The sequence below is a fragment of the Pseudorasbora parva genome, chromosome 3 (genome assembly GCF_024679245.1).
Source record: "Pseudorasbora parva isolate DD20220531a chromosome 3, ASM2467924v1, whole genome shotgun sequence".
NCBI classification, from domain to species: domain Eukaryota; kingdom Metazoa; phylum Chordata; class Actinopteri; order Cypriniformes; family Gobionidae; genus Pseudorasbora; species Pseudorasbora parva.
Window position 1 is genome coordinate 22,741,252 of NC_090174.1, and position 23,042 is coordinate 22,764,293.

Genomic DNA, 23,042 nt, shown 5'->3' on the forward strand with positions numbered 1-23,042 from the left:
TTGTTTGAGAAAAATTGACTGCCATTACATAGCTCAACCATTTTCAAAATAGTGAAGTTTTTCTTTTCAGTAGTAGTTTAGGATGTCTTTTCACACTACATCACTTTTCAAATCAAATGCGTTTTCCTAAGTTCATTTTGTTAGTGATAGGATTTGTTTGAATGTTTCCTATAAATGTACAGGTTCGAAAGTGATTGCTGAGGGTTAACCTCTTAAAAGGTTAACCTCTTAAAGGTTAACCAAATCATCATGGCAGCATACACTGTAAAAAAAAATGTAGGACCCAACTGAAAAATTTCTAGTGACCACATCTAGATTTTTCAGTTGGCTAAATTTAATTTATTTGAATTGATGCAATTTAATTCACATAAAAGCAATTTTGTCACCTAAAAAATTTAGATGTGATCAGTCACTAGAACATTTTCAATGGGGCCTGAATTATTTTTTTTATTTTTTTTTACAGCGTATGTGTGACTTTATTTATATAAATTAGTGTGTTAAAGTAAATTATACTTTGGGAAGTATATATTTCAATTTTGTATTCAATGTATTAAATGTAAGCCTGGTTTCACAGACTTAGGGCTTAGACTAAAGGCCCCAATACTCACAGCGAAGTTCTTTTTCGTTCTTTTTTTTAGAGCTAAAACTATGTTTTACATAAGTGTCCAGCAATATATTGCTATCGGACATCTGATGCTGCCAACTGCTGAGAGCATCTGATCATAACAATTTGGATCTGTTTGCACAAGCTCTGCAATTCGGCACTCTAAAGTCACGTCACGTTTTTTTTTTTACTGTATATAGCACTTTATACAATAGATTAAATTCAAGCAGCTTTAACATATTAAACATGAAAAACAGTGTCACTGTCTCGTTTAATCAAAAGTAGAACTTAATTTTCTACTATAAAGCGGCTCTCCAGTGTGTTCATATTTTACTTATGGACTTCTGACTTCCATGGACTCATGAGGAGAAATGAAGCTGGAAAGATTTCCACCTGAAAGAAGCACACCTAAAGTCTCCTATTACGTAATCGCCACGGAACAATGGTATTCCATATATTATTCCATATATTTTATGGAAAGTTTGCTTTGGCAAGCTGTTTCAAACTTTGAAGTTCGTCTTGGCCTGATTTTGTTTAAAATGACCTCACACCAGTTTTTTCTTCCTTGAATTATATATCAGGGCCTCAAGCCAGGACAAGGACTTTTAAGTAGCTTTTATAAATGTGCCTTAAAAACATTACTGGTGTGAATCTTGAGTTAAAACAGCTCAAACAAGCATTTAAGAATATGCTTGAGCCTTGTCGGTTGGTGCATTCAAGTCACGTTGAAAAGATCGCCTTTACGAGTTGAACACACATGAACCCCACCACAAAGTCATAGATACGAGTGGGAAGCTTTCTTTAAGTCCTGGTCTTTACAAGTTAGGGGTGTGTCAGTGAGAAATGTGGTGAAATACTACATTATTTATACACTGTAAAAAATTATTTAGAAAAAAAGTTACCTGGTTGCCTTAATTTTTAGTTCATTGAAATTAAAATTTTGAGTTAAAACAATGAACATTTTTAGCGATTCAACAACCTTTATTAAAATATTATTAAAAGATTTTATAAGCATATTGGGTAATTGTGTGTTTTATTTCTGATGACGCAGTCAAATAGTGCTATTTTCATGATCCAATTTTTTTATGTGGTTCAGGTACAATAATATTTTGAGTTTCTATTTATTAAACAAATTTCCTTCATTGTATCAACTCAAATTTTTTATTTCAATAAACTCAAAATTTTAAGGCAACCAGGTTACTTACCTTTTTAAGTTAAACAAAAAAAAACAACATTTTTTTACAGTGTAGGTATTTAGCAGTGACATTGTCATTTACAACAAAATAAGCTAATTCCCTGCACAAAATATAATAGCATTGTCATATAAGAATATATGTTACAATGTTACAATAAAGCTTACAGTGGCTTCATAAATGTTTTTTATTTTATTTATTTTTTACCAAAACACACTTGATGTCCATTCTTTATTTTCTAGAAGTAGTTTGAAAACCTTGTGTGGTTAATTAAGAGAAGGTACACCAGACAAAAGTGACTTGAATAAACCTGATGTTGTAAACACAACTTCGAAAACTCGTAAATAAGAACTTCCCAAGAGGACTTCAATGCACCATGTAAACCGGGCATTAGTCTACTTTTTGCATGTAGCGTATTGTGTAACTACAGCTTAACTAAGTAGATTAGTTGTTTTTATGTACTTATAGGGCTTTTCACACTTGATATAGTTAACCCTGGGTCAATCTAAACTAAATGGATTCCTGGGTCATCTTTTACGTAATTTATTTTGTGGTTTACAATTAATCCTTGCAACCCTGGTTTTGTATATAGTGTAATTTGTGTCACACATGTTGACCATGTTCAGTTCTGCAATAGAAAAGAATCACAAAAACAATTAATCTTTGCTATTCTTAAGCTGACATTTCACACACTACATTTCTAAACCTGTGTTAACATTCTTAGTTGAATATTTGTGGTGCGCCAGCCAGTATCATTGATTGGACAAAAGCAGTAAGTGACCGATTTACATAAAAGCTGCATTGCGCACACTCAATTGCCGACTGTATTATACAATTTTTTTCCTGAATGGACTTTTGGGGACTGAGGTCAGAATAAAACTCTTCTTACCTACAGTTGATGCGTTTTCCATCACTTTTATTGTTTTCTTTAAACGCTGAAACACTAAAAACATTTTGTTCAAAGCACACGATTGGTTAGTTTGGAATGAAGATAACTCAAAGTCTCTTGTTGCTTAGGATGTGACATTAAATGATCAGAATAGAGCAAATGCCATGTGCCGGAAACAACTTGCGTTGCTAATAGCTAGGCTATTATTGTGACATCCTGCCCTCTTTTAACCTCCGACAGATTGCAAAAATGGCATGAAACGGACAGTTTCTTCCAGCAACAGAAACGTTAAACTCAGCGTTGTTCTTCGCTGCTGTCCACCCACTGCACAGCTTTCAGCTGTTCACATGCAATTACAAGCCTGAAGTGAGTGATTATACAGGAGGCTGCGTGGACTCTGATTAGGGCTCTTGCCGAGCCAATCCGTCTGCATCTGAAAATAAAGGCAAATACCAGCTCCAGCGTACTTAGCGTTCTGCTAGCTGAGCAGCTCGTACACAAAAGCTAAAACTGTTCCTGAGCTGATCTTCCACACATACACGTTAGTTTTAACCCACTTAATGTGTAAATTAGGCACAGCGTAAACATCAGTCGTGCTGATGCAGATTAGCAGATAGCTTGGATTTGAAAACATTCAGTTTAGTTGCTATTGCATGCAAAACTGCCTGCTATAGGGTGGTGTGTCTGGTAGCTTCCCACTGGGGTGTTCTGGAAGGGGTGTTTTTTTTTTTTACTTAAATTTATTATTATTTTTTTATTGTATGTTAAAAGCTCAGCTTCACCACTGATTATGTGCCTTGAGAGATCCACTTAGAGGTGTCGGTAACACTTTACAATAAGGTTTAATTTGTTAACATTAGAGTTAATGTATTAACTAATATTTATTAATCTTTGTTAAAGTTTGTTAATAAAAATACAGGTTGTTCATTGTTAGTTAAAGGAAGTCTATGTAAGATTGTGGCCAAAACTGGCACTGCAATCACTATCCCCTCTCCCCCTTCCCCCTGACTCGAGGTTGCCAGATATGCTGCAGGATCCAGCAGGAACATTTGTAGCTGCAGCTGTGGTAACTAGAGCAGATCTGGCAACCCGGATGCCGAAACACTACTGACTTTGTGATTGGTCGATAGGTGGAGGGTGGAGCTTCAGGCCAAAACACAACATGTCAACATCAACATCAGTTGAGGGCTGCAACAACTTTTAAATGACAATATCCTGGCTGGACTACTGTTGTCAGTGATATAAGTATTTGAAATTAACATGATTTATTAATGCCTAGTGACATATCAGGGCCATTTTATGATTAATTTAAATACATTTCTTACATACAGTTCCTTTAATTCACACTAAGTACAAATAGCGTGCCTTTTTGGCAAATGCTATTTGCACTAGCTCCGCCTAACAATGCCTGGCTGTGCCAAACAAGATATAAAAAATAAAAAAACGCTTGTGATTTATTGTCTTTAGTGGCACAATCAGTAAAGCGTATAGCTAATAGGTTATTGTTTTGACGCGATCAACAGAGGTTCGAATCTGCCTTTTCAGAGCTCGCTCTTCTCTCTTTTCTCATTACGTATCATATCAGAACTTTCATGTGAAGATTTACTTCACATGAAACAAATAAATTTCATGAGAACATTTACTTTCAATAAAAATTAAGGAAATGTTATGTGTAGAAATAAACTGCCTAACAAAATGTTTAATAATAAAAGCATTTATTGGGTAGAGTTAGGGGTAGGTGTAGGGAGGGCTTTTAGTGTCCCTTTACAGTGGCATCCATTTAATAATTTAAATAAAATTAATAATTCACACTCTATATTATTATTGCATCCTGTTAATCTACAACAATACTGAGGTGCAAATAGTATGTATCTTTTAAAATAAAATATAAATTACATGTTACTATCTATAGCACACATTGCAAATAACTGCTACTTTTATGGTGTGAATAGAATAGACCTATATTACTATTTTCACTTAGTATGCCATTTCACTCAGTAAATAGCATCTACAGCTATTTGCATCTTGCTATTAACACTTTCTAAGGACTACAACAAATGGCTGGTAGGGATTAATACGAGCTTCTTTCTTGGTTAATGATGCACATTTTTTTTACATAATCCCTGCTCCCAGGAACATGCAACAAAGGGGGTGAGGCCATGTTTAGAAGAGGAAGAGTTGTTGTAGTAGAACACAATTGGGAGTCTGCTCAAGCTGTAGCATCCGTCTTTTCACATTTATTGCAATACAGTATATAACACAAATGTAATAGCATGTCATAAAAGCAAGATTACAACATAAGCTATGACCATAATTAAACTAAACTATACTGTTCTATCTTCATGCAGCATATATCCTCTGGCTCTGAAGGCATATTACAACAGTTCCCGCACAAGCCATTTATAGATTATCATGACAGAACATGCTAATCAATGACTTGAAGATATAGTGAACTCCACACATCAGCTACATAAAGTCATCAACTAACCACTCAGAAACGCCCTATTGCATTCTGCATGTTGTCACGTCTTCTTTGCTGTGCGCTCACACGGCTGGCGGCGAGAGCGGCAAGGTGGCCGGAAGTCATTCATTTTCAATGGGAGCCGGGCGGCGAGCTCCAGACGAGAGCGGCGCGGCACGTCTTGGACGATTTGGGCGTCGAGGAGAGTTGAAATCAGCTCAACTTTATGTTAGTGAGCTATGATGCGGTTCGGCGGCAACTGGCGGCAACCAGTCAGAATGTAGAAGTGCTCCGCTTGAGAGAAATCCAGAGAACGCAGGCCTGTAAACTTTGGTTCCGACCACGTTAGTTCCCAAGCAAAATGTAGGAGAAGTTGATCATTGCTGTGGGGGTTTCCCTATCATTTAAGACAAGATCATTCATAGTAATTTGTTAAGAAGTCACGCAACACTTACAGGCGCTAAAACGCTCGTTGTTCAGCGGGTATGCAATTCATTCGTACTTTCACATTTAAACGATTTCATGAAGTTAATTTATACCCTACTTGTGGTCAGTCTATCAATCAACATGCTTGTTTGATTTGCCGCCTCTTTAAATACAGATCTACGTCAGAGCGGCAGCGCGTCCACGAAGCTTTCTACAGCGTTGTTGGCAGGGCGGCAAGAACGTTTTTTGACACTCTCGCCGGCGGCGGTGTGAACACACGGTTAGTCTCTCCATCATTGTTCGACTTCGGTTTGAACATAAAAGGTTGAACAGTTTCTGACATTTAAGTGCATGTTTGCATGAGGTAATCAGAGCTGCTAACTTGAGCTCTTGAAGCTCTGCCCTCTTTTTGAAAGGGGGCCGGAGACACCAAGCCATTTGCATTTAAAGGGACACACACAAAACCGCATTTTTGTTCCACCACAAAAAGTGACAATTTTAACATGCTATAAAAATTATCCTTGGGTTTTTTGAGCTAAAATTTCACATACACACTCTGGGGACATCAGATACTTTTTTACATATTGTAAAAAGGGGCATAATAGGATCCCTTTAACAAATACAACTTTACATTTTAATATTGCACTAGTGAATGATGAAATAACAGTAATAAATGCTATTGTTAATTCTTAATTCATGATAACCAAATTAGTTGGCTAATGTTGTATCCGCTAACTATATAATAATAATAATAATAATAATAATACATTTTATTCATAATGCACTTTATATTTAACAAATATATATATTACTCCATCTTCAGTGTAATATGATCCTTCAAAAATCATTTGAATATGATGATTTGCTGCTCAAGAAACATTTCACCTACAAGACTTTTTCCCCACCAAATTGTGATCATTTAATTCTAGGCCTAATTGTCATCTCTGAATATATATAGAGAAATTAGGCCATTTTTGAAACTTGTTTTACAGTTAATGAGCATTAAGTCTTTGGCTAAAAGGAAGCTTGTTTCAAACCACCAAGAAATAAAATTAACTATGGGCATGTGGACTATCTCTTTTCAGCTCTGTTGCTGTGATTACCATTACTATGGTAACAGCAACTTCATGATAGGTAGATCTCTCTTCAGTATTATGTGTAGTAATTCACCAGATATTCATTGCTTAAAACCGATTTCTGGTTTCCACAGAAGTGTATACCATCACTTAACAACATCAGAGCTGTTATGCTCTTTAGGTTAACCTTAAATATCTGTGGAAATGCTGAACACTGTAAGTAGAATAGAGGGAACAGCATGCATCTTTCCAACCTCTCTGAGGGAATGATTGTATAACGTGTAACACACACACACACACATACACACAAACACACACAGACACAGGAAGCTGACAGTGGTAGCCCACTGTCGATTTTCTCGCTTGAAACTACACGTTTGTGTGTGGCCAATTGGCCTTGTTCTGGAAGTGTGTGGGAGTATGAGTGCGCTCGAGGCCTTTTATCCACGCAGCCTTCGTGGATCGCTCTGCTTTGTGCATCCATCCATTCCATGTTTTACATTCCCCATCTTGAAGAACTATAGTGCAAAAAAGGATGAAAATATGAGGTTAATGCTTAAGACATAGAACAGGATAAACTCCATGATATGAAGCTATGTAATTTTGTTGGTAAATACATTTTTTATTTATTTTTATGGATGTTTGATATTTATACTAGAAATCTGACACTTATGAAGAATGCGATTTCTGTGAAGATGATACCGGATTTTAATGACTTAAATCTCTGAATGCTCAAATTATGATTGTGAGATCCACAGAATATGCGCAACATTCACAGTGCTCTTCTTTCCTCTCTCTCCTTCTCCTTCTCCTTCTCGCTCTTTCCTCCCTCCTTATTTGCTCTCGGTTTCACACCCACACAAACACATTCACTGGCAGTGACTGTCGTCATTTCATCAATAACATTTCACAGGCTTATAACGCAGGAAATATCTTGAGATGTACTGAAGGGAAGTGTTTGTGAGCATTCATTTCTTATCATGTCCTAAACATCTCATTTAGACATTTTGATTTTTAAGATTTTTAAGATCTCTCATTAAACAGCATATGAGCTGTTTATTTACTTCATAAATGATTAACTTTAAATCCTCTCTGGAAATTATATTATATTATATTATATTATATTATATTATATTATATTATATTATATTATATTATATTATATTGTATTGTATTGTATTGTATTGTATTGTATTATATTATATTATATTATATTATTATTAATTATATTATATTATATTATATTATATTATATTATATTATATTATATCATTAAATTATATTATATTAATAGGTAATTCGATAATGTCTGAAAAAAATCTAAAATTCTTTCTTTAGAATTCTTTATTTTAGTATTGTTTATATATTATTACTGTATTTATTAATTTTGAAATAGCTTTTATATTTTATTAAGATTTAGTGATTTTGTAGTAATTTTTTTTAATTTATTTTTAAGATTTCTATTTTACTTTAATTTTATTTCAGTTTTAGTCATTTTAGTACTTCAACTTAAACTCAACTCAACTTAAAATCATTTTTTTCAAGTTTTTCATATAGTTATATTAATTTGTATATTTAGATATAAGATTTATGCATTTTGATTAATAGTACAATTCCATCAAATTGAATTGAATAAATGTTGCATATTTGAAATTAATAACTGAACAATCCGTAATCAATTATTACATTAAAGATGTAAAATTCAATTAAATTTGATGGAATTTTAATATTAATATGAATAATAAAATGAGTCTATTTGCGTGTATATTATTTCAGCTTTATTTTTCATAGGTTTAGTTATAGTTAGCAACAATGACAACACTATTATTTGAACTAAATCCAAGGCCACATCTCCGACAACAGATCTGTACGAGCATGATGGGGATACACTGATGGATCACTCTTTCACACACTCTTTTATGCTGGCTGCTAAACCAATATTTCACTCAGTCCATGTTATTGACCCTGTTTTTGCAGATTTTTTTGCTCTCTCAAAAGGCCTTCGTCTAAAATGCTTCAAGGCCAGATTGAAAATGCGTACTCATGTTTTCACATTCTTTTCTGAGGAGTTGTTTTCCTTTTCATGTTACAGGCAATAATAAACAGCACTATCACCCCGAACATGACCTTCACAAAGACGTCTCAGAAGTTTGGGCAGTGGGCTGACAGCCGTGCCAACACAGTGTATGGGCTGGGTTTCTCCTCTGAGCATCATCTGGCCAAGGTGGGTGGAATTCTTTCTTTTCCTATCTCTCATTTTCTTCCCTGTGTCTCTGGAGGTCTTGCTCTCCCTTTCTTTCGTTCTCTTCCACCCCCTGTGTTTCTGAGCTGGGGAACACCTACACACTGTGCCCTAATGAGGAGCTGTACAGTCATCGCTGCGTGGGAGGCTTCTTCTGTGCAGTGCTTTCCTCTCTTTCGCTCCCTCTATCTCTCGCTCCTCTGCATTATGATGATGCACTGCCAGGAGCTCACCACCTCATCTTGTCTACCTCTTCCCTCCATTTTCATTCCCTCTCAATCTCCTCTTTCTCTGTTTTATTTGCTTTTACATATGCTGTATCTGCGTCATACAAAGTTATTTATATAGCAGTGTTTTCACTATTATATATTTTATTTATCATTTTGTAAATGTGGCGTTCGTTTGCTCATGCTCATGTTGTTCTGATCCTTCTCACTTTATTCTGTGGAACACACACACACACACACACACACACACACACACACACACACACACACACACACACACACACACACACACACACACACACACACACACACACACACACACACACACACACACACACACACACACACACACACACACACACACACACACACACACGCACACACACACACACACGCACACACACACAGACACACAGACCATAACAGTATCATAAAATAGCACGGTACAGTTTATTTCTACTTATTTCTACTTAATTGAATATAAATAAATAAATAAATAAATAAATAAATAAATAAATAAATAAATAAATAAATAAAAGTCTAGTTGATTTTAATTCCATAATATACTTCATTAATGATTTTTGCACAATTGAATTCCCATTATGTTCCCCAGAATAAAGTCTAAGTCTAAAGTTTTTTCTTGTTCAGGAACTATGTAAGAAATGTATTTTAATTAATCATATAATGGCCCTGATATGTCACTAGACATTATTAAATCATGTTAATTTCAAATACTTATATCACTGACAACAGTGGTCCAGGCAGGACATTGTCATTTAAAAGTTGTTGTTGCAGCCCTCAACTGATGTTGATGTTGACATGTTGTGTTTTGGCCTGAAGCTCCGCCCTCCACCTATCGACCAATCACAAAGTCAGTAGTGTTTCGCCATCCTGGTTGCCAGATCTGCTCTAGTTACCACAGCTGCAGCTACAAACATTCCTGCTGATCCTGCAGCATATCTGGCAACCTCGAGTCAGGGGAAGGGGGAGATGGCAAAGTGATTGCAGTACCAGTTTTGGCCACAATCTTACATACACTTCCTTTAATGTTAATTTCAACATTTAAAACATTATTTAAAAGAAAAGTTGTATTTTGTTAATATAATTTAATGGGCTTGAGCTGACAATGAACAGTTTTATTTTTGTAAAGCAACATTAACACAGATTAAAGCTGCAGTCTGTAACTTTTTTTGGTTATAAATTATAATTTTTTGAGCAAGTACACAACAAGCCAGTTTTCAAAACTATCTCCTTACCTTAGCCCAATTCACAACGTTAAGCTTGTAATACTGTGTTATTCTTTGAGGGATAGTTCCATACCATTCTTTGAGTGGTATGGAAAAAATCTGGTTAGCACTTCTTCAGATGATCATTTATAGCCTTTTTTTCATAGCAGATAGACTTTTTGATGGTGGATTGTAATCCAGAAAAGACCCAAATGGCATCACTAGTAACAACTGGAGGTTCACCCATAGTCAAAAGCAAAGATTACACTGAATGGAAATTGAAATCTACCGGTAACACTTATAAACACTAAATAAACGTAGTCAAGATAATACATTAACAATTTGAGAACAGAGTTGAAATGAGTTTTGTTCCCAAGTTTTGTTCCCAAAAGATGCAGACATGTTCAGATGACATTTTCCGGTGAAAAATCTTATTTAGGTTATACTCCAAGATGTAGAATCTGTGATTCTGAATTACAGTATCCACACCGGTGTGGTGACTGACAGCAAACCACACATACTCCTCAAAACATTAGATTCATCCGCACTGAGGTGCCGCACATGCACAACTTACATGCAGATGATAACTCAAAAAATAACTGCAATTGCAGGTTTTAAACAGAGATGGCGACAGAGTCAAAATTTATGGACTGCAGCTTTAATGAATACTCTAACAAATGAATTTCTCATTGTTAGTAGTTTTAGTTAATGCATTAACTAACCTTAAACATTGTTGGCAGTAATGCATTACAAGTAACATAAGTTAGAAGTTACATAATCGGATAACTTTTTTCAAATAACTAGTAATGTAACGCAATACTTTTAAATATACAATACAAAATATGAGTTATTTTCCATGTATTTTCCATTCTTTGATTGACATGTTTTTGTCCCCCCGCATGGGGCATTTGTTTTGCTTTCACAAAAGCAGATGAATTATTCCTTAAAAGAAATAAAAGTAGTTAATTGCAAACTCTGAATATAACGGAAACCTGCAATAATTGAATATGTTAATTGACACAAACTTGTTTTTGGTATTTAAATATTCGCATTACATTTTTTGTTTGCTTACATTGATGTTAAAATTATATTGTCAGATTTGTGACAAACTTTTGTTGTAGCGATGCTTTCTTTTCCCAGAAAGAATGTAAAACTCATAAATGGTATCATTCTTATTTTTTAAATACATTTTTTAAATATAGTTTAAATAGATTTTACACACTAATAGCAATATCATATTGCATATCGAATATCGCATTATTTAACAAGGTATTGCATATCGCATTCTTCAATATCACACAGCTTTAAAAAGTTATTTAAATGCCCTGATTGAAGTAATCCTATATTAGTCTAAGCCATGTCTGTTAAACTGAGCCTTTATGTATTTAATCGCACTTACACAACAAGTGTCTGTTCTGCTGACTTGTAACCACTTCAGCTCTGTGCCCCACATTTGGGTCCAAATTTGCATACGTCATAATTATTCAAAATATGCTGCATAAGCAAACCATTCGAATAAGCAAAATTGACTTTAATTAAACATTGCATGTGTTTAATTCATTCATTCTGTTTTTATTGGTATGTTCCAAAAGTGTAAATAAATCTCCCTGCTGGATATTCAGAGGAAAATGTTTGTGTCCTTCCAGGGCCCGGGAAGCTTTAATGGGAGTAGTCTATATTGGGAGCTGTGACCATCGCTCCCTCTTTAGAAGAGACACCACATATCCACTCTAAAACAGTTTATCTATTTAAACACATAAACATGATCTTCTTATTTCTGTCTCTCTATTCAACACACCAACATTGAAATAAAAAATGCGTTTTGTATGCCAGTCTCCAGCTCGGTGTGCCTCATCAAGTTTATTATTTTTAATTTTTTTGCTAGCTACACCATAAAGACTTTTTTTTTTCTTTTTCGGTCAAATGATTTACCCAGAAAGATCATGCTGGTTGATCTGCTTCATCAGCTTGACCAAACTAGCACTAACCCAGCTGACAAGGAACGTTCTCAGCACTTTAGCTAATGTTGTGGCAAGGTTCTCTCAAAGTTATGAACAAACATTCTTCCAGTAATGTTCTTCCTCTTGAATAATGCTTTTACCTGAAATGTTTAGTTGTGAGATGGGCCTGTGCAATATCCATAATTCATTCAACTTCTTTCTTAGACTTTTTGTTCTTTTTTTTCTTCTAATTAACTTGTTGCGGTTTTGTTGTGTATTCTGGTATTGATTGTTGTATTATTGTGTCTGTCTTTGTCTTATTGAGTTATATATAGTTTCTTATTTCTTTTTTCTTTTTTTCTTTTTTCTTTTATGTATAACATCTACCTGCCAGGGGTCTGCCGATGGAAATTAGCCTAAGGCTATAATCTGGCATATTTACATTTGTTTTAATGTTCATTAATATGCATTGTTCCCCCTTTCTTAAAAAATTAAAAAATAAAAAAAATAGTTGGATGTTGGCCTAATGTATTTTAAATGTTGCAAATATTCAGAATGAACGTTTTTATAACATAATGGGAATGTTAGCAATATAACTAAATGGCTTGAAAACATGTTTCTCTTCTCAGTTTGCAGATAAATTTGCAGAGTACAAGGAAGCAGCTAGGATGGCCAAGGAGAAATCTCTAGAAAAGATGGAGCTGGCAAGTTCGCCCTCTCAGGTATGTCCTGATAATGCCTGGACTCTGGCATGTTGCTTTAGTGTATTGTGTTTGCATGGAATGAAGTTTGCTCGGAAAACTTGTTATTTAACACAGTAATGGTAAAAATCCAAATCCGTAATTGTTTTTTGCAATCAGTATATTTTCCATTTATGATTTATTCTTATCAGTACAGTCTTACAGTAAAGAACAATGGCTAGTCACAGCATTTCAGTCTCCAAGGGATATTTCTTATCTCTAAAAAAAATGTTGTTTTCCTAAATCCCCTATTGTAATTAGCTGCTTAACAATTATTTCTGACAGGTTCACTTGAGTCAAAAAATACAATAGACGAAATTTTAGTTAACTTTTTATTGTGTATTTTGTATACATTTGAATTTGGCGGAATGGCTCTGTTCTAAATTCCCCATCCTTTTCATGAGCTCCATGAAAAGCCAAGACAGGGAACAGCAGCTTCTGGGGACGACCTCCCAAATTTCCAAACTAGGAAGGCATCTTAAATTCCCTATATTTAGAACAGACCATGCCTCAATGACACACTTGACACTGATTAAGTTAAACACAGTTAAGGAGGAGCTGGGGAGGAGGTGGGATGCAAAGCAGCGTGCAGTGGAAGCAGCAAGCAGACAGACTGAACTAAAGCTACACTTAAGTACGGCGCCCTGTTTGAGAGTTGCCAATTTAGTGCATGGGAATTGGATCAGCTGATATGGGTGGGGTTGGAATTTTCCCAATCAGCTGATAGCGGAGCTTGACTACGTGGCCTGCCAGAACTAACGTCGATGCTTGATATATGTAAAAGAAGATTATGTAACGACTATGTGAGTGTACGACAAATTCATAATCCGCGGTTAATCATTTTTCACAGGAATCGCCTGCCGACATTCATTCCCCCCTGACTCCACCCGTCACCGCAGACCTCTGTCGACTCAACGGCACTGGTGATGACGTCACCCTGTCTGACGTGTCACCGAATTCTTTGCTCCAATCAGACCTTTCCCCGACCACGCCGACCCTCGCACACAGGTAACTGGGGCTTAATATTCATTCTTTTCAGAATCCTGATACAACAAGAGATAACTCTTTTTTTCGATAGCCCACTTTAGATATTCTACTAACTATAAGTAACATTGCAACTACATGTCAACTAACTGTCATTTAGAGTATTAGTAAATGGTCTGCTTAATATCTGCATGTCAACTAATTCTACTAAAAGCCCTGATTATACTCATGGCGGAGTTATTTTCCGTTCTTCGCTTAGGGGGTTAAAAGAAGCTTGTACACCAGTGATATATTGTTAGTGAACCAACACTGCTGAGAGCAGCTTTTAGATAAACATCTTATTACATTACTTTTTTTATCAACACTTGAATGTGGGTACGTTTCATAAAAAATAGCGACATTTTGAGCAAAAAGCTGAGAAAATCGTGTTTTTGTTAAAAACGACATCTAGGTCGGATCAGAACGATGATCAAAGCATAGAGTAAATGGAGTCCATCAACACCCCAAAGCTTCACAGTCCTATACCTCATCCTGGGTCGACATTCATTCAGTAATGTTAGGCAGTTTTGATTTATATGCTGTTTAATGTTGATGATCGCGTTATTTTACATATGCTTACATATGATATTGCTTGTTTGTGCTTCTTCTTCGCATGTCTTTTAATCAGGAGATTCAGTACTCTTTTAGAAGATGCGTAATAGTGCCCCTACCAAATAACTTGAAATTGCGGAAAGCCAGAAATTTCCGTAAATGCCGTGGAAGCGTTGTCTGACAAATAAAGGAAATTTCCATCACTGGAGGGAAAGACTTAAGAAAGCATCTGATCATAGCGATGTGGATATGTTTGCACAGCCTCTGCAATTCGGCACTCCAGTCAAGTCGCATCACATTTATTTATATAGCACTTCATACAGATTTATACAATAGTAATAACCATGAAAAAAATAACAGTCTTGCTTTCAAAATAGAAATACTACTTAATTTTCTAGCAGCTCTCCAATGTGTTCATGGTTTTACTCACGGATATCCGACAATGACGGACTGAACAGAAAAAAATGAACTTTTTGAATGAAATTAAATGAAGAAATGAAGATCTCTGCTTCAGAGAAGGCGGAGCCTCAGATACAAACCTACCTATTACATAATCGCCATGGATCAGTGCTAGTTTGGAGATGTTTACCAGCCGGAGCAAACTTGTCCGTGTTGGCAAGCTGTCTCAAACAAATTTTCTACTATACAGCAGCTCTCCAATGTGTTGTCACCGATGTCTGACAGTTACGGACAGAAAAGAAGAAATGATATTGGAGAAGATTTCCACGTCAAAGAAGGCGGAGCCTCAGAGACACACCTATTACATAATCGCCATGGATCAATGGTAGTTGGGAGGTGTTTACCAGTCGGAGCAAACTTTTCCATTTTGGCAAGCTGTATCGAACTCTTGAAATCAACTCCAAGTGCACTTCGTTTTATTCAAAATTTTGTCACACCAGTTCGTTCTTCGATTTCGTTTGAAGTATATCGGAGTATATAGAGTATAACTAATACTCTAATGAGAGTTAGTTGACCTGTTTTGCAAATGAATGAGAATTAGCTGACATGTAGTTGCAAAGTTACTTCTAGTTAGAATGTCTAAATTTGACTATGAAAATGTTATACTATAAAAAATTAAAACCTAGGTTAATTTGTCATCATTCTGCCTTTAATTTCTCCTTTTCAGAGTTTTTTTCTCCCCCTAGAAGTATGTCAATATAGGATATTTAATTTAGCTTGGTCTTTTCCTCCATTTTTACATTTAGATTTGCCACTGTTTTAAAGTTAAACCACTAAAGCTAATCTTTAAAAACACTAATAATGATATAACAACATAAATGTAGTCTATTGGAAACCTCAAAATGAATATACATTTTTCATATAATGTTGTGATGCCTAAATTCACTTGCAGAATTGAGTTTTTAGCTCTTGATATTTTGTTTTTATTTAATCAAATTAATACTGAATTTTAATATCAGCTGAGGTGGTCATAACATATTTTATATTGGCTTATTAGCCAGAATTTTAACATCAATGAATCCCTAGTTTGTTTGTTGCCTTGAAGTTTTAAGTAACAGAGATGTTTAAAGTTAGCGCTAACAGTCATAAGTTCATTGCGCGTTTCCCGAGCACTTAAATTATTTTCAGTATGAGCATTCAGACTCTTGTTCATATGAGTATGTACTCAACAGCTTTTTTAGTCTGACTGCAAAGGCAAAATTTTGAGCCCATTTCACCAGGTCTCTAGATGCGTGAATTTTAATTAGTTGAGCAATCCAGTGCTGCAGGTTCAAAAATAGCATCCCAGCATTTCTTACATAATCTCAGGTTAATGTTTCACTCTCACCTGCCACTTGAAAAATACTAACCGATTATTGGACGCAAATGCACAGTGGAAACCGCATTCAACACCCACACTGCAGTTCTCTTCCAGACAGTTATATGGTTTTCTTATTGTCATGAATTTTAGATGCATGCATCAATAACTGTATTTTTGTTTCTCTGGAATAATATGTCCAAACAAGTCAGAATTATATAATACAGTGGCACGTTTTCAACCCAGAGCAAATGTGACTTATGAAGATGGAGGCGGTGTCATCTGTCTCTGAGCCTTGCAAAATGAGTCAGAAAACCCACTGTTAAATCAACACAACCTTTTTGTTTCAAATGTGACCTCGAAGAGGATTGTGTTTTGTCCATGTGAATTCATATATTATGGACAAATTCATATGGTCTTTTTTTGTCTTTTTTTTCAGACACGTGCTTAAAACTTGTCGGGTCTGCTCCTACTGATAGCGCCATTTCACAGCTGTTTGACATGACTACAATGTTTTATAATGAATGCACTCTTATGCAACAATGACTGTAGATGCAACTGATTCTATCTGAAGTTCTGTTATTACTTTTAGACAGATATGCATATTTGGTCCCACCTTATATTACGTGTCTTTAACTATCATATACCAACATTTAAATTAAAAATACAATGATACAATGCACTTGTGTTCATACATCTTTTTACATTGTACTTAAAAAACATTTAATTACATCTATAAATACATTGTTGACCATTCTCTTACACCTTAAACCTACCCATACCATCAAACCTGTCCCTAACCATACCCACATCCCACCTCAGTAGCAGCAAAATCATTTTGAAATACAACATGAACACAATATTTTGGTAACAATTTATTCTACAGTGCCATTTTTACATATGTTACATGTACTTACCATATAATAACAGTACATTTTGCATAATTACATGCAGCTAACCCTCAACCCTAATCCTACCCTAACCCTAGTAAGTACATGTAGTTATTAATTATTATTACTCAGTACTTAAATATATAATTACACTTTAACAATGACAGTAAAGTTCAATGAAACCCAATATTGAATCTACATATATAGCGTTTCATGTATTACATAGTAGTTAAAGACACCTCATATAAAGTTTGACCGCATACTTATGTCAGCTGAACTCTCGTGATGTTGTTTTATTAGTCATGTTTTATAATCCTTTGTAGAGAAATCATTTTTGAAAACTGATATTTCCTGCCATTTTCTTTGGGAGAATCTTTTTGTGACTTTGTTTTGTGGTCTTTTTTTTGTATCAAGATGTGTTTCTAAGGATGATATCTGTAAACCTGACATCACATTTAAAACATTTATTAAATGTCATTCCAATTCAATTGATCAGTTTGCTGAAGTTTTCCAACTTGAATTTTTTTAACAATACATTTACCGTAAAACTGGTTGACACGAATAAGTGATCATGTTATTTTAATATTCTAATATTATAGATCTAATATTTTTAAAATGCAAACTATCCCTTCAGTTTTGCCAAGACTGATTCATACCACAGTGATATAAATAATTAGGCATTTATATTAAAAATCAGCATTTAATTCTTCAAGGGGGCTGATTTAATGCAATTAGTTCCCTTAAATATGATCTGACTTCAAAATTCCTCTTAAAAAATACTGTTCCTGTCACTTGATGAAGGCGTAAAACACGTTTATGGATCATAGATTAGCCTGTTGAGTGTATTTGCTCTGCTTTGGCTTTTATTACTTGGTGAGTGAATTGAAGGCATTTCTTCAAACACTAATTCTCTCAGCCTCAGTCTTGTGCAGTACATTAAAGTAAGTGTTGAGGAACTGGTTGGGAAGTTGCCACAGTGTCGTGAATCACACTTTCAGCGGGGCTTCATATGATATACACTCACACACAACAAAATGTGTGGTACAGCAATCAATGGTTTTTAAACTTCATTATGGACTGCTCTTCATGTGATGTATAGAAAGCAGTCAATTTTATTGGTGACTTAAAATGTATACCTTGTAGAGGTGCATTGTGGATCCATTGAAATGATTTGCATGTTGATTACTGGGCTGTTGGAGCTCTGAATAGAGGAACGATCAGATGGAGATTGTTTATTGATTCACATTCAGTAGGCTTGAAGGACAGTCACACTGACATTATCATGTTCTTTTGTAGTTATGTAATGTGGACAACCATATGCTTTTGTGCACCTGCATATAAACAATGGCCCTTTAAAATAATGCCACTTGGTTTGATATTTCATATCCAATGCAATGACATTCATATGTTAGCGTATAGCGTAAGCGTTCACCTTGTATGAAATGAGAGACTTAAAGACTTTATTTCAAATCAAAATAATTTATTACATAAAACATAGTGTATAAATCATAAAAACTGCATCATGAATACACTTTAAAAAACCAAGAATGAAATAACATGCGGATAATCTATACAGATCTACATTTGTTTCCAATATGATAAAAAAAAACTGATTCGAACTGATTCCTATGTGTTCTACACAAATTTTCCAACAAATTCAAAGACTCCTTTATGTATTTGGCTTAATTTGGTTATTGAATCTAGACGTGAGGATTGAATTCTCAGTTAATTCAAGTGTCTTAGGCTCTAATCAATCCCATTCAGTCGAAATATTTAATCATGATATATAATATACAACATATTCATGTTGACTTACCAGGCTGAAGTCCCTGTTTCTCTTAGCTTGAAGCTGCAAGTGTTCCCTCTCATCTTCTCTCCTCTCTTTCTCCTGCAGAGGAACATTTCTTCTCCTTGTGTGCGGGGCTTTATAGCCATGTGGGTCTCCAGTCTGTTGTGTCACAGCTTCAGTAGGAGTCGGAGCGTGTGGGCTGAGGTGTTGTCTGTCAGAGCGGGGGTCGGGGGCGGAGGCGATCACGTCAGCCACAGCAGAGGTGGTGGCACTGGGGGAGATGAAAGGGAATTGGCGGCGCTCTGTAGCGTAGGCGTTAATGCTGAGGACACTGTGCTGCATGGTTCTCCGCACGGCACGTGTCCCGGGGCGACGGTTGCGTGGTTAAGCTGCGGTGGAGTGCGTGGAGGGAGTCAGAGGAGGTGGGATGTGTGATGAGATGTTAAGCAGGATGACAGCGGATGGGATTCCTCACAGTCCTTTGGAGATGTGGGTTGGTTATGTATTTGCTGGCACTGTGACACTGTTTCAGCATTTGATTTTTGTTTTGTTTTTGTCAGTACATGATGATCAGAGCACATTGTAAATTTATGCTTCATTTCTTTGTCACTACAAAGAACACAGATGGACTGTTGAGAAATGGTGGAATATTTTCTTATTACATAACCGAAGAGTTAGCTTCCTTCTTTGGTATTTAAACTTTTGAGATCTCTTTAGAATCATTAAGTGACATTCTGCTTTGATCTGTTTCAGCTTGTCACGTTCCATTAATCTTTTTATTATAATATTTATGCGAATGACATAGAATCTGGATCACAGAGTTTTTATTATTTTTTCAATAACCCCTGTTAATTTCTCTTGAACTGCGTCCAAGCCTTGGAAACACAGAAAGGTTGAATTAAAGAACCCTTCTATACACCTTTAATTAGTCATGTTTAAATGAACATTTTTCCTGTGTCCTCTTCACAGTCCTCTCATGGTCTAGACCAGTGGTGTTAAACTCAGTTTGACCACTGTGTCCGTCTCGATAAGTAGCAGGGCAGTGATCAGGGAGTCTGCCATTTTAAGGGCTGTCTCAAGAATCCTTCCAGGGCACTGAGATGTTCGCTCCCTAAAAAGTCCTACAATGCACAGTGAAAACCAGGGAGCGTCAATTCCCTCAATGTTCCTTTAATGGAAGTTCTGAAGCGTGAAACTCTATGATATCAGTACAATCAGTTTTTTGCCTTTTAGTTAAATGGTGCTAAATAGCACTAAAAGTGGTTAATTGCCTTGTAATCATATAGGGGAACCACTTAAGGTGCTATATAGCATCTGTCTTTAAAGGGGAACCTTTGTCAAATGGTGCTATGTAGAACAATAAGAGGTACACTCATTCTAAGACTATACAGCCAATCCCCCTGTCTGATATTTCTCTTATCCTCCAATTGTATTACTCCTTCCACATAATTTAAACTGCGACTGACTGCTATTAGTATCCAAACTGTCTTGTTGTATCCAACAACCACCCTATTTACCTTTAGATCTTTACAGACAGACTTTAGAACTGTTACTCCACTCTCATATGTTTGCTGTGAATGGGAATTTACAACAATGGCAAAAAAAAAATGGTTTTGAGTCACCTTTATGCTTTGCTGAGGTCAAAAAGGCTTGTGTGAGTGCCCTACAATATTTCCTTATTTCCTTTGGGGCAAAAAGGTTGAGAACCAGGTTATCTTCAGGAAATACACTGTATTTTAATCTTGTATTAATCCTTTCCCCAACTAAACTGAGAGCTATAGGGGCTTATCAGGTTCTTGTACAGCAGTGGTGCCATATAGCACCTTAACCACTCCAAAGAACCACTGAAGAACCATACTGGGCTTAACAGGTTTTAATGGTAGCGGTGCTACATAGCACCTAAAACCACTCCTAAAGATTCACTAAAGAACCAATTTTTTGTGTGTCTATTAATATGTTAGCCTATATAGCTAGTGTGCTCCAAAACAATGAGAACATGCTAATTTAGAAGCTTTGTGTTCAAAAATTTTCAAAACTGTCTTATCACTTCCATCAATTATAGATGATGACAATGATTTTGATGACATTACTCTGCACTTCATCTTCTCAGATCAGATTTTCTGTCCAATCAAATGCTCTCTAGTATCTGAAGCGGCTCGTTTTATACATTTTCGCATTAATACTATTTTCTACATGGTGAATTGCACATAGTGCACTATACTATGTAGAGGATAGGGAACGATTCAGACAGTGTAAATATGCTTTCCATGGGGAATGAAGTCTGGTTTCATGTAAACGTCACCGGAAACTCTGCAGCATGCACACAGTCTGCTCCTGTCCAGAGACGCGATAGCACAGAGCGGATCATATGTGCGAGACAGCGAGTACCAGAAAATGCATTGATCTCCGTTTGAATTCTGCACAGAATACTGTATTTTAAAACAATATGGAGGAGATTAGGATGAAACTGCAGCTTCACCAAGCTCAACGGCTCTGGCCGAGCTGTGATATAAACAAAACGCTATTGGCTATTTTAAAAGGGGGGAGGGGCTGTTAGATATGTCCTGACAATACAAGACATTATTTTATTATATTTCAGCATAAACATACATCACTAGAAAGGTAATGAATATAATCTAGCTAACATTTATAATTTATTTACAGCTGAAATGTTGCATGTACATCTAACAAGCAAAGTATTTATCATAATGTACTTTAAATAACATTACAAGTAATGTAAGAAAGATATAAGCTCTGCCGTTGTTCATAAATACCAGTAGTGTTGTTTTACAGTACAATGAGGACATTGAAAAGGGGGGGGGGGGGGGGGGCATTTTACAAAATGTATTTTAGAATCGTGTCGAGGTTAATTCTTTGACTTGCACTACCTGCCAAAAGTTAGAGTCTATGAGACAAGGGTGTCCAATACTGCTCCTAAGCCCCTTTCACACTGCGATTCCAGCAAATACACGGATAATGCGACCCGGCATTTGTTCCCGGGCCGCTAGATTTGGTCCATTCTCACTGCCAGTGAAATACCGTAATATGTGCACTTTTCACACACAACCCGTAACGGTCCCGGGTCGAGTTGACACGTGACATCCGGATGTGACGTATAACGGCGAGCGATCTCAGCTTCAGCGCGGATAGTAAGGAGCTCCGTGGTCGACTTGTGTCCAGTTTGCGCACATTTCTGCTTGTTTAATTTTAGTTTCTTTTGTATACGAACACTCTCGCCGTTTAAAACACCTGAAAAAACAAGCTCTAGGAGTCGCACGATAACTACATACACGTTTCGGCATTAGTTTCGGCTTTTGTTCACACAGCGCTCGTCCCGGGTCGAATACCGCAATGTTACTAGGTCCCCGACCCGGGTCGAATTCGGTAATCAATTCCGGGACATGGTTGCTTTCACACAGAAGGCGACCCGGCAATGTTCCGGGAATATTGCGGGTCCGACGTGCAGTGTGAAAGGGGCTCTAGAGGGTCCTGCAAAGTTTAGCTTCAACCCCAATTAAACACACCTGAACCAGCTCATGGTTCAGCATCTTACTAGACATACTACAAACTTCCAGGCAGGACAGTGGCCCTACACTGTAAAAAACATTTTTAGAAAAAACTGTGACCTGGTTGCCATAAAATTTTGAGTTCATTGAAATTTAAATTTTGAGTTAATACAATGAAAATGTTTTGAGATTCGACAACCTTTATTAAAATATTATTAAAAGATTTTGTAAGCATATTGGGTAATTGTGTGTGTTTTATTTTTGATGACGCAGTGAAACATGCCAAATAGTGCTATTTTCATGATTTATCAATTTTTTTATGTGGTTCAGATACAATAATATTTTGAGTTTCTATTTATTAAACAAATTTCCTTCATTACATCAACTCAAATTTTTAATTTCAATAAACTCAAAATTTTAAGGCATCCAGGTTAATTACTTTTTTAAGTTAAACCAACAAAAAACAAAACATTTTTTTTTACAGTGTACAGGACCAAAGTTT

At 35.9% G+C, this 23,042-nt stretch overlaps 1 protein-coding gene across 2 annotated transcripts in view; it reads left to right on the top strand.

Moving 5' to 3' along the window:
- homer1b (homer scaffold protein 1b) overlaps positions 1–23,042 on the top strand; it is a 38,945-nt gene that overhangs the window by 11,392 nt on the left and 4,511 nt on the right. For both annotated transcript variants that reach the window (XM_067438170.1, XM_067438169.1), the window contains 3 exons: positions 8,742–8,873; positions 12,914–13,006; positions 13,875–14,032. In XM_067438170.1, the coding sequence (XP_067294271.1) occupies positions 8,742–8,873; positions 12,914–13,006; positions 13,875–14,032 (383 nt within the window). The remainder of the gene's footprint in view (positions 1–8,741; positions 8,874–12,913; positions 13,007–13,874; positions 14,033–23,042) is intronic.